The following is a 15,724-nucleotide window of genomic DNA, read 5'->3' as shown; positions in this document are numbered from 1 at the left end:
CAAGGCGGTTTGCTGTGCATAGAAAAGTGCCGCATGTCCAATTGAAAGCAGCAGTACTATGGCGCTTCCTTTTGACCACCCTCGATGCTTGCAGTGTTTTTGCGTTTCCCCCCCCCCCACTTTCAGCGTTACTTTGTTGTATGTGCACTGCTTGGAGAATAAAAGCATTTGCATTCATGCCCCTAAAAGCGAAACACATTGCTGGATATATCTACGTGCGTACATGCTTCATCCAGGCAGTGCTAGTGGTTTGATGTAGAGTTAAAATGTGGTGAAAGTAAAGGTGCACCCCCTGCAACTATCTGGTAGGAGGGCCTCCGTTTAAAGGGAACGCAAGAGAGTCTTGCAAGAGACTCCTTTTGTCCTGCTACTCCACAGTGGCCAAATGTCTTGGAATGGGTGAAGGTACCAACTAAATATCGAGTGCATTTCTAGATGCAATTCTAGCCCAGTGTTCCGATTCTGAGACTTTTAGAGAGATGTACATTTTAAAAGCTGAGTTAGAGTGAAATTTATAAATGAATACATCCATGCCCCTAAAAGCGAAACAAATTGCTGGATATATCTACGTGCATACATTCTTCATCCAGGCAGTGCTAGTGGTTTGATGTAGAGTTAAAATGTGGTGAAATTAAAGGTGCACCCCCTGCAACTATCTAGTAGGAGGGCCTCCGTTTAAAGGGAGCGCAAGAGACTCCTTTTGTCCTGCTACTCCACAGTGGCCAGATGTCTTGGAATGGGTGAAGGTACCAACTGAATATTGAGAGTAACTTATCAATAAACGTGCCTGGGTGGTGAGCAACAATGCAGACTAAGATTTTCAGATTTGAATATTGGAATTATAAGCCAGCATCTTCATTGGTGAAGCTGAAATATACTAAGTTTTCAGAAGGCTTCCATTTGAACAAATGTCCTTATTTGGTAAAAAGGTAAAAAGCAAAGCTCCTTTGTAGGTTATTCAGTTAAAATGTGACATTTATGTGTAAATAAAAAAAGTTTATTCTTCGCCATTTTACAGTGCCAACGATGGACAGTCAAGGCTGCGAAGGCTTTATACAGATACATAAAGCAAACCCCACTATTCTGAATCCAACCATTTGAAAGCCTCACCATAGCAGGAGGGTTTTTGTTACCATACTCTTACCACACTGGTAATTGTGGCTTGGTGAACGTTGGGGGTGGATAGGGGGGCAGGACAGAAACGGTTTGTATACCACTTGTCACTGATGTTAGCCATGGCCAGGAGTCAAACTTGGGTCGCCGGGTTTATAGCGCATCACACGTACCACTGTATTACTTACGTAGCAAATATATTTCACAATACAGTAAAACCTTGTATTGCGAGCATAATTCGTTCTAGAAACGTGTTTGTAATCCAAAGCACTCGTATATCAAAGCACTCGTGTATCAGTTGTGATCACGTGACGCTCGGCAGACAAAGCGTGTACACGTACTACTCGTATTGCAAGACCTCGCTCGTTTATCAAATTAATATTTATTTAAAATATGTGCTTTTCTTGTAAAACACTCGCAGACCAAGTTACTCGCAATCCAAGGTTTTACTGTACCTTATTTTCAGATTTAAGGGTGGTCACGGGTACTTCACATTCAAAATGCGAGCAGTGAGAAGCACACTTGGTTGGTACTGGCATCATGGCAGTAGGGGGCAGTGGCTGGGTAATTTTAAGCACCCTTCTTCAACATGTTGCAGTCGTTCTTTTGAGAAAGCATGCCTTTCTAGCAATTTGAAGTCCACGAATTACTGCAAATATATTGACACGCAATTTTATACCTTTTTGACGCGCAAATGAATTCGTATTGCGTTGAAATTTGAAGTAAAGAACCCCCAATCACTTATTTATGATGATTATTTTCGTAAGATCTTTTGTTGAAAATGTGCGCTCGTCTTCCGTGACCAACGACGGGACTGAACTCGTCACGGCAATGTGTTGCTGTCATTTTGGTCTTCAGATTTTTTATTTATTTAAGACTGCAGGAGGAATCCGATGAGCTATGAAGCTTTTTTTCACATATATCCAATATGGGTGGGTCAGCAAGTTACAACAACAAACAATACATTCATATTTTTCGATTTAAAGCTTTCGTGACTGCAGGGATTCATCTTCTTGGTTCTTTCGGTAAAGCCACGTAGAAGGGAAAAAAAACATAATAAAATAAGATAAAAAATAAAATAAAATTTTATTTTATTATGTTTTATGTTTATTATTTTATTATTATTTTATTATTTCCCTTCTACGTGATTTTACCGAAAGTACCAAGAAGATGAATACATTCATAATAAACGTTTTTGGGTTAGATCGCGTTATTTATAAATGTGTCGTAACCCTCCATCACCCGACACGGCCAATCAGTAAAAAAGTGTCACATTGACACTTTTTGGTAATTACATCCAACATCATCGGGCAATTCCAGCGAAACATCGTACTCAAAAATTGTAAATGTTGTGGATTCACTCTTCAACACACCGGTGGGCTAAAGTAGTGAACTATTTGTCTTTTGTCAACATGACACTTTTTTACTGATTGGCCGTGTCGGGTGGTGGAAGGTTACGACACATTTATAAATAATGCGATCTAAACCCAAAAACGTTGATTATGAATAATATTTGTCGCGTAAGCCTACGTGTTAAACTAACTAACAATACAATTACATTATGACAGGAGTGCAACATAGAGAAAGAGGTAAGCAAGTGACTCAATATAAATATATAATATATAAATTGTGTAAGTCCGATTCATCAAGTTTGGGCAAGGCAGCAACAACACCAATAAAATAGTCTCAGACTACATCAAGGTAACACCACACAGCAGTATTCTCTCAATTAAACAGCGCATTAACAATTAACTATCGATACACAGGTCATGATCAAAGTTACGAATCACACCGCAATGTTGTGTTATTGTACATGCATGTATTGCTTTTCATTTTCCATAAGAGGTTTTTGGGTTGGGTTGCGTGAACATAAATGTCGTTAAACCCTCAACACAGCCAATTAGTAAGGTTTTCCAATTCGTTACTAATTCTGCTGTACTAGTAATGAATTGGCACGTTTTGCTTACGTAACAAACCTTACTAATTGGCTTTGTCTGGTGGTGGTGGTGGCGAGGTTTAATGACGCATTTATATTTACACGATCTAACCCAAAACCCTCTATTATGGATAATGTCGGTCGCGAAAGCCTACGTGTTAAACTTGCTTTTCATTTGTCCGTTTTCAGGGCATCGGTGGTGCTACCAGAGGAGAAAATCCCTGAAATGTACAACATCCTGAAGACCATTCCCCACAAGCAGATTGTGGACATGCAAAGACAAGTGAGAGAGTGCATTTGTGGCAGTTCCTCTGGAACAATTCTCATGCAGCTGACCAGTGTGTCATTGAGATTGTGCATTTGAGTGATAATGTTCGTACCGCTATTTTCAAAACCCACATGTTTCAAATGTTTAAATAACCTAACGATTGTTAAAGTAAATGACTCAACCAGAATGTGTGTTAATGCTTAGTTACATACTTTTGTAGCGGTAAGACTTTAACAAGGAAGACATTTGTCACAAATAAATCTTGCAAAGCTAAATACTTTCACCTGCGATTAGCGCGGTTGGCTACGTATGTTTCGAAAGAAGTTCAGCACTCATACAAACAAAGCAGGACATGAAATAATACTCCACAAAGTTACTCTGAGACTAAGAGTGGAAACATTTGCCGTCTGCAAAAAGGCCTCTTTTTCTATTGGTTTCTTCTCCGAGCCAATGCCTGCAAAGCTTCTTGTGAACCCATTTAAATATTCAAGAAATAATTGATTGACCCCTTTCAGCCCTGACATTAATCACGGTTTGTGTTCACGTCACCCTGCCTTTAAGAAAGAAGCCATCACTTTTTCTGCGTAACGGGTCCGGCGGCGGGTAAATGCGTTGTCCTAAGCCCGCGGTCTATATATAACGAGAGAGGTCAAGCAGTTAGGAAAACCCTTTTAAGTGGGGCATGTTTCGGCAGCTCGTGGCCCCGCTTTATGACTGACGCCGTGGCCACGGGTCAGGGCCCTGTGTCATAAGGGCCCAGACGAAGCAACCTTCCACAAAGCGGCCATTGGAGCCCTCGGCAAATCGCTCATTCCCCCATTCGTGGTAACCGACGCATGCTGAAGCTAACAAAAAAAAAGAAGAGATTCAGGAGCAGGGAGTGGCCAGGTGGCTTGTTAAGCCCGGCTGCCGTGTCACGGACAGCGCGCTTTGAGTGTGCGCGGACGGCGTGTGCGCTGGGGGGGGGGATTGTCGGGGTTCCATTTCAGTGTTCACTCTGTGAGGGCGCTTTGCAGTCTTGAGGCTGGCACTGTTCACACCAGTTGTCATCACGCCTGGTTATGTTTAAACTAATCAGCACGTTTACACTCGCGCGCCACTCATGCCAGATGCAACGGGGGCGGCGAGGGAGGTTCAGTTGCACTCATGAGCATCAAGACGAAGCGGCTTTCATCTGATTGGCTTGTCAGTTTCCTGTGAATAATTAATCAGATAAATCGCATGTGGTTCATGTGATGCAACAATGAAAACAGAATAACGATATTAATGGCAGACAAGTGTAGTTTTGAACAGGAGCAGGCTTCTTGAATAAACTGGAGAAATCTGTCAACTGCACGCACAGGATTTGGTGGCCATTGCAGTGAACATTTTAGTTTTTCCCATTTTGAAAAAAACATTTTTTTGATTTTTATGAAAAATTCATTGAAAAAGTGCTGATTCTCACCTGGTATATAGGAGGGTGGATCACTCAAAGAGTTAACCAGACTGGTAAGGACTTTATCAAGATGACACCATCCTCTGAAACACCCATATGGTTGGAGAGCGAGCGCAAACAATAAAATGGACCTCTGTCATAACGTGTTAAGGGCCCGTTTTATGTTCCAACAAAAGGGAAAAAAATTAGAAAAATGTTCTGCAGACTGCTGTTGGCCTGGCGATCAGGCAGGGGGTGTGTGCTTTGAGTCTGTTCGGCCGTTGCTGACTGATAAGTTGGGCCCATGCAGACCATCGCAGCAAGGCAGGGCTTTTGTACAACCCATATCATCCATCAAACCCCCGGACATTGTCTCTGAGATCAAAGGGGGCCAGCCTCTTCTCCAGGGATCTGTGCGGCAGGGTCTGGCCTGCTCAGCTTGACGTGGTTTTTAGGCTCCAGAGGCCGTGCAGGACTCTTCTCCCCTCCCTCTCTCAATCTCACCCTCCCACTTACTCACTCTCACTTGCCCTCTCACTCTAAATCACCCGCTCATTCTTGCTCTCATGCGTATATCCTCGTGTCTATTATGCTCTTCCTTTTTTCTCTTCCCGTCACCGTCAGGCTGCCTTGTCTCTCACTCTCGTCGTCGCACGCTCTTCCTCAAGCTCTTATCCACCCTCTCCCATACACCTTCTCCCTCCCTGTCTGTCTCTCGTTCACTCCCTCTCAATTACACTCTCCGCCCCCCCGACTGCCTCTGTGGCTCCCTGTTTTCCTCCCCCATCCCCTCTCTCTCTCTTTCCCCATTCCTTTGCCTCATTCTCCCTGCTTCTTATCACCCTCTCTCCGTTTCTCTCACTCTCTCCGTCTCTTCATGTGACTTTCCCTCGCTTCCCGTCTCCCCCTTCGTTTTTCCATTCTCGGTCTCTCTCTCCCGCTCTCTCAGTCCCCATTTCTTACCTTCCTTGTCTCCCTCACTCCCTTCCTAATCCGCGTTTCTCTCTCCCCGTCATTAACCCTCTCCGTCTCTCTTGGGCCCCGTAGCCTCTCCCCTTGCCAGCCGCGCGCTTTTATTGGAGAGGCTGTCGCGTTGGCAGCGCCACTCACCGCTGTGCCGTGGGGTTGGGCGGCGGCGGTGGAGGAGGCAACATCTGTACAGCAGAAGCTGATCTCTGACTCAGCACCGAAACGAATGCGTAAATACCCATCCATGAGCAGCTGGGACCCATATCTGACAACTTCGTGAGGGATTATTCAACCCCCACGAAAGAAAACACATATATATTATTTTTACGATATTTATTGAGGTGTATTAAAATCTGGCTTGATAGCAAAGTTTACGAAATGGTAACGGTAACTTTGTTCCATTTAACTTCAATAGACTTTAAGCTTAATCAACTTTATTTGGTATGCTAATCAACCATGTTTGGTATATGCAGTGAAATTGGTAAGAAAAACATGTTTTTGTTGCATGTAGGCATGTAAGGAGAATTAACCGAAACTATGAAATCCCGTCAAGGGAACTGAGAGCAGACATTGCTGAATTGACCATGGGAGGAAGTAATAACTTGTGTTTGCATGGACATGTGGTGTTAAATCTGTGCGTTGTGGTTGGGACCTGCTCATGATTCATTATTGGATCATTAAGCATGAATCACAAACCTTTGTTGGGGTCATTAAGAATGGCACCAAGCCATTGCAAAATATTCATTTCATGTCTGGCTATTGAATGCATATTGCATCGCATCAGACCAAATCATGAGAATTGGAGTGATAGCATACCTTCAGAAACATCGGTACATGTACAGCCCTCTTGTAAATCTACTGCTGGATGAGGGCCTCCCTGCACCGTGCGGATGGTGGTTCTTTAACCGTACTTCAGCACGCTGGTCAGTGCAAGTTGGTAAAAGTTCGGTACAGCAAAGGATTGTGATTCACTGACCTCTGCTGCTCACGACGTAGCCACACAGCAGCAGCCGAAAACACCTGTGATGCTTGGTGGCTGCAATCTAAGCAATTTCCAGGTTCCAAAATCCCACTTAGCTTTTGAGATCTGATAAGATGGCATCTATTCCGGGTTATTTTGTCAAGAGGCAACAGAAACAAAGAATGTATAATAATTATCTGTGCGCCATGCATCACTTAATCAAGTTTGGTCAATTATTAAGCATTGATTGAATCTTGTAAGTCTATTCGTTTTTATCCATCTAACATAATTTGTTCATGTGACCCCCTCCAGCAACTAGGGGCTGCTATATTCACCACAAAAATAAACAATCTTGAATGAACACCCTTAATTGTGACAATTAATTCAATGCAATCCATTGAATTGTCACAATTAAGGGTGAAAGACCCAACACAGAAGATCCATGGGTTTGATCTTCCTCTAAGCTCATGGTCGACACTAAACCGCGTCCACGCAAACCATGGCATATGTGGATACCTGATGCACAAATGGAAAATTAAAACTTCTCCAGTGTGCGACTGGTCATCCAGATCAGACCGTACAACATATAACGGCGCAATGCCCGATCCACAAATACGAAGGAGATGTCACCACAGCGATACACTCCTGACACGGTTGTCTGGCTTGACCACCTGAATGTGAAATTGTAGTTGTTCCTTTGCATCGACATCAGCCATTTGAAAGAAGAGGAAGAATGGATTGCAGGGGCTTAAAATATTACGCCTCTGATAATCATAAATTACAGTGTACATTTTACACATTAGAAAATACATTGTTTAGGAGCAGACATTTTTTTATCCATACAGGTTTTTAGGGTTAGATCGCGTACATATGTAAATGTGTCGTTAAACCCACCACCACCCGACACAGCCAACTAGTAAGGGTTGTCACGTAAACAGAACGTGCCAATTCGTCACTAGTACAGCACGCCGGTGTGTTGGAGAGCCAAGCCACAACATTTACAATCTGAGTACAACGTTTCGCCAGTAATTACAACTAGCTTCATCAGGCGACAGCCAGATTAGTGGAGAAGTCCTCCACCTGTTTTGTTCCTTAAATAGAGGCGTAGATGTGATGACAACACTAATTAATTCCACGTGATGTAAAATACGTAAATATTAAAGCTATAGGTTATGAGAGTTGAATTGTATTTCAGTTTATCTCCTTAGACTACTAATGCCCCTTTTGTTGTTGCATCTGAATCCAACTACTCCGGCTCATGTGATGCTGCAATGTTTTTTTTATCAAACAGGTGAAATTCTACTGGGAGATGTACTTCAGCTCAGTCAAGGTCATCGTCCTGAGCACCCTGCAGATCATCAACGACCGCGTTTACCCTTACGCAGCCCGCTCCTATGAGGAGTGGAATGATCCGCCCGAGATGGTAAGTCACGACGCGTGGATTGCCGACCCCGGGCAAACGCCAAGCGCCATCATGATCGACTGTTATTTATGTTTTCGTGTCCTCGATTGGCACTGTGTTGTATTTATTGTGGATGTTTCTCGCCGCCTCATCTGCAAACTTAACAATCCCCGATGATTCTGCGCAGCGTATTGAGATGCCGTCACATTTTGGATGCTTATATTAATCCAATTTGTGTTGTAGTCAAACTTAAATCAAATCTGGTCTGCCACTTTCGGCACCAAGTGCAAATTTGGCAGAAATTCCCACTTTGGACTTATTTCGGTGTTATTTTAAAGGACGATTAATGCTAAGGTGCTATGGATGCGTGCAATGGCGGAGCCACGATTTTCAGGTAGGGGGGGGGGGCAACCCTTCCAGCAATGAAAAATGATAGAGGAGTTGTTAGTAAGTAAGGACTTGTCCCTTGCTTTTTATTTGACGCGTGTGCATCGATGGCGCAGCCATCGATCGAGGGTCGAATTCGAACCGCGTTGTGTGATCGGCATCGCGCTCGCTGAAGGTGAATGCCTTCGGGGAAGTCGTGTCCTGTATACGCAACTGCTCGCAATTCTGTGAGTCACTTATAACTGCTTTGCCGTTACTTATTGCCAATTATGGACTCAGACTATTGTCCTATTATCTCATAGAGTCCCTGGCACGTAATAATATGCTACACAGTGGCAGTGGCGGTCGCAAAATGCCTATTTATTACTAATAAACTCCAATGATCCGATCGAAATTAGGGATTTTGATCGGATCATTTGGGGGGCACGTGCCACCCCACCCCCCCCCCACTGGCTCCACCAGTGGATGCGTGAATTGTTGCACCACTGACAATAATATTTAAACTTGAAACTATGGTACTTGCAATTCATGATTTATGACCGAAGGATATATAAATACGCGAACACACACTGAACTTTAACTTGAATGCACGAGCCACACTCGGTCATTGGCTCTACTTGGACCTCCAATTGTATGAGATTAGCTCTTGTCACCCCCAGCAGAGATTACTTCATGAATGCCAGATCCCCTTATTAGAGTTTCATTTCTGCCAAGGGTCCAATTTGTGTTCATATGAAATGAAATATTATTGAAATAGTTTTTGGTGGCAGTAACCCCACTGACTGCAGTGTATAGACTCACTTGAAGAGTGACCTTCGCTTTTGACAACATTAGAGCGGCCTCAAAAATGACTGAATCGTTACGTTACTGTGCTGGTGAGATTTAGTTCCTCGTATGAGCATTCGCGACCTGAGTTCGATTCCTGGCATGGGTTTGACCGGCTTCCTCGCCCTTCACCAGCCTGCAATGACCAAAGTGGTGAAGTATGGTCAGACAAACTCCCACGATCAACATGGTGCAGGGAGGCCTTCATTCCAGCAGTTGATTGATAAAGAGCCCTACATTATCACTATTATTATGAGCATGAGCAGACCACGTTTGAATGCCACATACCTTAGTCTGTGGTCTCTGTGCCTGTGTTTCCCCTTCCCAGCTAAGGGGCTATATTTAAACAATGTATGGATCACATGCGTATTCAAGCAGTCTCCGATGCCCTGTAGTCATAAATCAACTCTGGAAACGTAGTTGAGGGCAGGGCTGTAATGAGGTGTGTTTGACTTTACAATCCCGTGGCCATATGCATGTGTCTAAACAAGCGATAACTATGTGCTGTGGTTCTCTGTGGTTCATACACATCTGGATTAATAACTTCCGTCTGTCGCTAGCTTGGCACACGTGATGTTGACATCAAAACTTTCATGACATCGCAGTGGCAGATATATTATACAATGCACGATGGCAGATATTATTACACATTCATTTGTGTTTTTGTTTCACGTTTATATTTTCTACTTAAACAGGAATGTGGGTTTGTGTACACACTGCACATCTTAGGTATACATACATGCACACGGAAATATATGCGTTGACACACAGAGCCATACTTGGCAACCGCTGGCATTCCTAGGTTTTAATCTGTGTACCTTTGGCTCGCAGCCAAACCAAGGCACCTGTATGATGCTTGCGCTGTGATGTTCATTCCCGATATAGCCAGTATCAAAAGTTGGATTTTGCGAAGCATATACAATTTTTCTAAAGGCCTTTCGTGGCAATGTGCTTATGAACTTTCTACTTACGCACGGAGATTGAATGCTCGAATCCTAAAAGTACAAAGAAACAACACGTACTCTCACCTCTGCATGCCTGTGCCAGAGACCATTGTTTTGAATTTCCAAGTCCAATACCCCCAACCCAGTTATCCCAGTCCTCAGCAGGACCTCTTTGCTCATTTCCATCGGGCCACGGCTTATTTTTGAATTTGTAAACTGATCTTTCCTGCCCATTATTCACTGCTTTGCGCTTTATACCTCTCTGAAAGCCCTTAGGATAACAGTGTTCTCCCCAAACATGAATTGCGTTCATCACTTCATAGACTCGTGGAGCATTTTGTTGCCTTGGGTTCTCTCGCTGCTAATCAAAACCACATTGACGCCGACCGTTATTTATGGACGGGAGCCCACTTGCTCAAAATACAAAAAAATACCGAGAGAGTGAGTGAGCTGAGTTTGTGGGGGGGGGGGGTGCGTGCGTGCGCGCACAAAGAAGAGTTGGGCAGTTAGGATCGCTGGGGTTGGAGCTGACGTCTTCTGCTATGACTTGGGGAGGATGTCATGCCTGTGGCTTGAAAGTGGAACAGAAGAGATGAGCCGTTTTTTTTAAATTTCTGTTTTTTATGGAGATCTTTCACACTTGCAAAACATCAATACTGCACTTGGTCGGGTTAGGACAGGGCTTCTAACTGTCTGGCATATGTTTTATTCAAATGTAATCTAGAAGTTTCCCCTCCGCCCCCATAAATGTGACCACATACACTTGGGCGAAAGGAAGTGCATTAGTTGGATGTGCTTGCGTTGGGAATTTTTTTAAATCTAGAATAAAATTTGTATAGGCCGTATAACGAACTGCTAAATATTAAAATGCAAGCATGATTTCCCAAGCGGGTGCAAGTAAGCAATACGGCTGTTGATTAATGTGTACAAGGTTATTTAATTTGGAAACATTTTCTTACGTCATCGCGTAATATTGGGTGTGCAAAAATATTCCAGTTTATAAGCTGCCGTAAAAACAACCACTCTTTCAAGTTTCCTTGGTTAATTTTTCATTATTATAAAAAATACGCATTAGTTCTGTGTGTATATGCCTGATATTGAAATGAATTATGGCATTTCTAAATACACTCGGATATCCGTAATTGTTAAGCGTAGCCTGCTATGCTATTTAAGTTTCAGTGTTGCGATTTTCTTGAATGCTCTTCCGCGCCAAGCCATGTAAGCGGCGTCGCATCTGGTGCTCGTACAATGCGTGTAGTGAGTACAACTTGCAAGCATTTCGTTTCAACGAGCGTGATGACCACTATGCATGGCGGAAGAATGTTGCAGAGATAAGAAGTATGTTCTCTTACGTGGCCAATGCGCGATTTCAAGACGAGTTGTGTTTTTTATTTCACTGCGTTGTGTCCAAATGAGGGGGGAAAAAATCCGTCTTAGAACATATTTCCGTCTTGATTATTATATACACGTTTATGAATGTTGTTTGCCCCATCTCCTCCGCTTCGTAATTTGAACGTTGCACATCCCTATTGTGTGTCGTCGTGAGTCCGACTCGTATATGTTTTTGCGCTTTGGTAAGTAAATAAATAAATAAACGGATCAAAGTGTCGCATTATAGCTCCGCAGCGCGGTCATAAATATTTGTTTCTTGGCGCTTTGCAGATCACGGCGACAAAAGTTCCACAGGAGGCCAAATGGTTTTAATCAAAGGCCAGTTTGCCGGGCAATGAAGCACAAGGTCACCTGGTTAGCTTAAAGCACGCTTGAACCGGAAGTGTCTCCATGGTGATTTAGCACCCATTGATCTTTCCCCATTTGCTCCCCCGGCGAGCACCAAAGAATGTTTTATTTTGATAGATCGTCTCTCAAGGGGAGAGAAACTGCTGTAATCACACGCGCAATTACGTGTGCTATTGTGTGCATTGTATATATATACACACACACACGTGCATGCAGGGGTGGAGCAGTGGCGCAGTAGTTAGCGTGCACTGCACCGTGAACCAGACGAACCGAGTTCAATTTCCGGCCTTGGCTTATGTCAATGGCGAACCGTATCTGAACCCCTTCATCAACTTGAATTGACCAGCATGGTGAAGTATGGCCAAATGACCCCCATGACCAACACAGTATGTCAAGGCCTTCATCCTGCAGTTGATTGACAGAGGACCACATTAGAAAAAATATGATAATCAAAGATGAAGTTGCAAGTACTATCCTCCCCTGCTTCAGCAACCTTCATTGACCTGCGTAGTGAAGTATTCTCAAACAATCCTTGTGTCCACCGAGGTGTGAGAGAGAGGCATTTGTCCAGCTGTGGATTGACAAAGGGTTGCAAAGAATGATATTATATCAGCACACGCACGCTCATACGGTACATGTACATTACATGCGATTCATGAGAAGGTTGTCTCTCTATTTCTTGAAAACGTGTTAATAGTGAGCTCACTCACACTCGGCTCCACTGAAATACTTATTCTGCATGGGTTTTTTTAAAATGTAAGCTTATTTTAAAGCCACACACAGAATAATACATATTTTAAAAAATATATATGTTTTTACTTGTGCAAACATCTATACACCTAACTTGCCATTTGTATTTTATTTCTTTAAGCCGATTTAATTAATTATTCACCAGCGGAACTCACCTCTTTTAGAATGTAACAACATTCACAGCGGTACGTTCGATTGGTGCAGCTCACGTTTGCTGTTAAAACTGCATGCGGGGCTAGCCGCGACATCCCCTGCTACTCGCCGCTCCATCGCAAGCAAAGTGGTCGCATGAAATAGATGTATCCAGCGCAAATAAACTACTAAACTAAGCAATGTTATTTTTTTTCACCAGGTAAGGCACGCTGAACCATGTAACCCTTTTTCAGAAGCCACAAATGATAGGTGAACGAAGTGGCTTGTCACGTGGAAATTTGTAGCAGCCAAATACTTTGAATGTATGAAATGGCGAATGTTCACGCTGTCCCTTGTGAGTTGCAGTTGCTGTAATACACAGCAGCGAGCAGATAAATATGAGACTTCAATGTCAGCGTGACCTTAGATGAATGCTCATTTAATTAATTTTGTGTGTTTCTCAAATTTTGTTTACCGTCCATTACAAGTTTCTGTCTTTTTGATAGAGAGTCGTTGAATCACAACATAAAGTCACCCTATTATCATGTCTTTTTACAGAGATAACCAGATATCCCCGCACCTCCGATTAGCGCGGTTGGCTGCGTACGGTACGAAATAAGTTCAACATAGGTGCATATAGCAGAAGTTAAGAGTGTGGATAATATTTTTTTCTTCAGAATCAGAGTATCTATTTATCCTGTAGAATCCAATGAGCTATGAAATTCTAAACTTTTACTAAACAACTTTTATTCTACCAATTAGGGCCCACTGAGCTATATATCTTTTTTTCAGAAACAACCTGGCCACAAATGATAGCTTAAAGAAGTGGCTTTTCACGTGGACATTTACAGCAGCAGCAGCCAAAAACTCTGAGCGTACGAAGTGGCAAAGGTCGCTGTAATGCACGGCAAAGGTCGCTGTAATGCACAGCAGCGAGCACGATCGCTCTGTAGGGGAAAGATCCGGCGTGTGTGACGCGCGCGGCAGGGATGTGCGCCGCTACACATCCGGCGTGGCGGCACGCTCTTTAGCGCTACGAAGCTATAGAGCGCTACGTTTGCGATTACAGCTTGGGTTTTTTTTTTATCGCGTCAAACTGACCTCCATCGCAAGACGCTGTGCACAAACGGTATTTATTTCTAGAGGGAGGCAGTCGGGCATAGGCAGAGGAAAAAAAGTGAAGTCTTGAGACTGGTCTTGTGCAGGGAGCCAACAGCATGGAAGAAATGGGAGTTTTAAGGCTTTGGGGGCAACAGAGGAAAATGAATGATCTTCTGAGAAAGTTAGTGATCTTCCTCCAAGAGAAGACTGACTGGGGACTTGGGAATAAATCCTTTGTTGTTGGTGCGGAGAGTGGGTAGAGATGAGTATAGACTGTTACAAGAGGGGAGACTGAAATGGAGTGTGGAGGGAAGTGAGATAAGAGTGGAGGAGAGGTAGGCAGGGGAAAGTTCATTTCAAATCTTGAAGAAGGTGAGTTAGATTGTTCAAATAGATCCGGGATCAGATTCGGAGCCATTGGAGGGATTGGAGTATTTGTTGAGCTATCATTCGTGGCCAGGTCTCTTAAAAATAAGTTAATATCTTCGTGGGCTTGATCTGGTAAGATAAAGAACCAAAAAAGAACCAAAGAGTAATTCCTGCAGTCACGAAAGCTTCAAATCAAGTAAGATCAAGATAGTTCAGTTTTATTTGTATATTTCAAAGTGACTTGTTTACCTTTCCTATACTTTGTGCTGCTATCGTGTTTTTGTATTGTTTATTGTTGTAACGTGCTGACCCACCCCGACTGGACATATGGGTGAGAAAGAGCTTTATAGCTCATCGGATTCCTCCAGTCTGAATAAATCGTCTGATGATTCTGACTCGTTTTGTTCGCAGAGGTGGAGCGGTGTGAACAACCCGCTCTTCCTGCCACTCATCCCGCCACGGAGCCAGGGCTTCACGGCGGTAGTGCTCACGTACGACCGCGTCGAGAGCCTCTTCCGCGTCATCACCGAGATCGCCAAGACGCCCAGCCTCTCCAAGGTGCTCGTCGTCTGGAACAACCAGAACAAGAGCCCGCCCGCAGGTACAACGCGGCGGGTTCCCGCAGTGCCTGGTGTCGGTGTGACGACGACGGTAGGAAGTGCTCCGCCAAGGCCAATGTGGAGTTTTTTCAAGGATAATGCAACACCGAAATATCAAGGTTGTATGGCCGAGGCTGTCCAACATGAGTTTAAAATGTTGTTGATCAGATGGGATTCTCGTAATGTCTAAACCCAGTGACCCGAGTTTGATCCCATTCACGGCTAACATCAGTTGACGATGATAGCGCAAATGATTCTGGGCCTCCCTTGGCAGTATCAAAACATAAGAATAGGTTTTACCCTCTCTGGCAATGAAACAGGTGTTAAGATGTTAAAACACCAAACTGAAACCTTATTGCCAGAAAGGTTAAAACCTATTCTTATATTCGATTGTGTGCCCACTGTTCACCAACCCGCACTGGCCAGCATGGTGAAGTATGGTAAAAAATTAACCCTCATGGCCACACGATGTGGGGGAGGCCCTTATCCAGCAGTGGAATGAGCAAGGACTGTAAGCATATTTTTGTCCTGCAATTCCTATGGCCTGACATGTTTTAGTACAAGGTTGCAATGATGTTACTCAAGCGAATGATGGACCACTTGACCGTGATTGTAGCGCTTGTTCTGTTATTAAGTTTTAAACTCAACTTTTAAGAGCACGGGGAACACATTCTATATGCCTGTCAACAACACGCGCATAGAGCTGGCATGAGTAAACAACACATTTGGGGAGACGGTAATTTGGCATGAACACTACCTTGATAGGAAAACTTATAATGGCATATTGCCCTTCTTCATATTGCATAACGAAGGG

General features: G+C 43.6%; 1 protein-coding gene across 1 annotated transcript in view; it reads left to right on the top strand.

Moving 5' to 3' along the window:
• The window catches only part of EXT2 (exostosin glycosyltransferase 2), a 74,110-nt gene that overhangs the window by 32,365 nt on the left and 26,021 nt on the right, over positions 1-15,724 (top strand). Inside the window, exons 8-10 of the mRNA XM_078601479.1 lie at positions 3,239-3,332; positions 7,953-8,084; positions 14,723-14,912. Of these exons, the coding sequence (XP_078457605.1) occupies positions 3,239-3,332; positions 7,953-8,084; positions 14,723-14,912 (416 nt within the window). The remainder of the gene's footprint in view (positions 1-3,238; positions 3,333-7,952; positions 8,085-14,722; positions 14,913-15,724) is intronic.

The sequence above is a fragment of the Lampetra planeri genome, chromosome 16, assembly GCF_965212315.1.
Source record: "Lampetra planeri chromosome 16, kcLamPlan1.2.h2, whole genome shotgun sequence".
Taxonomy (NCBI): domain Eukaryota; kingdom Metazoa; phylum Chordata; class Hyperoartia; order Petromyzontiformes; family Petromyzontidae; genus Lampetra; species Lampetra planeri.
Note: the sequence above shows the minus strand (reverse complement) of the source record. Positions and strands in the feature narration are given on the sequence as shown.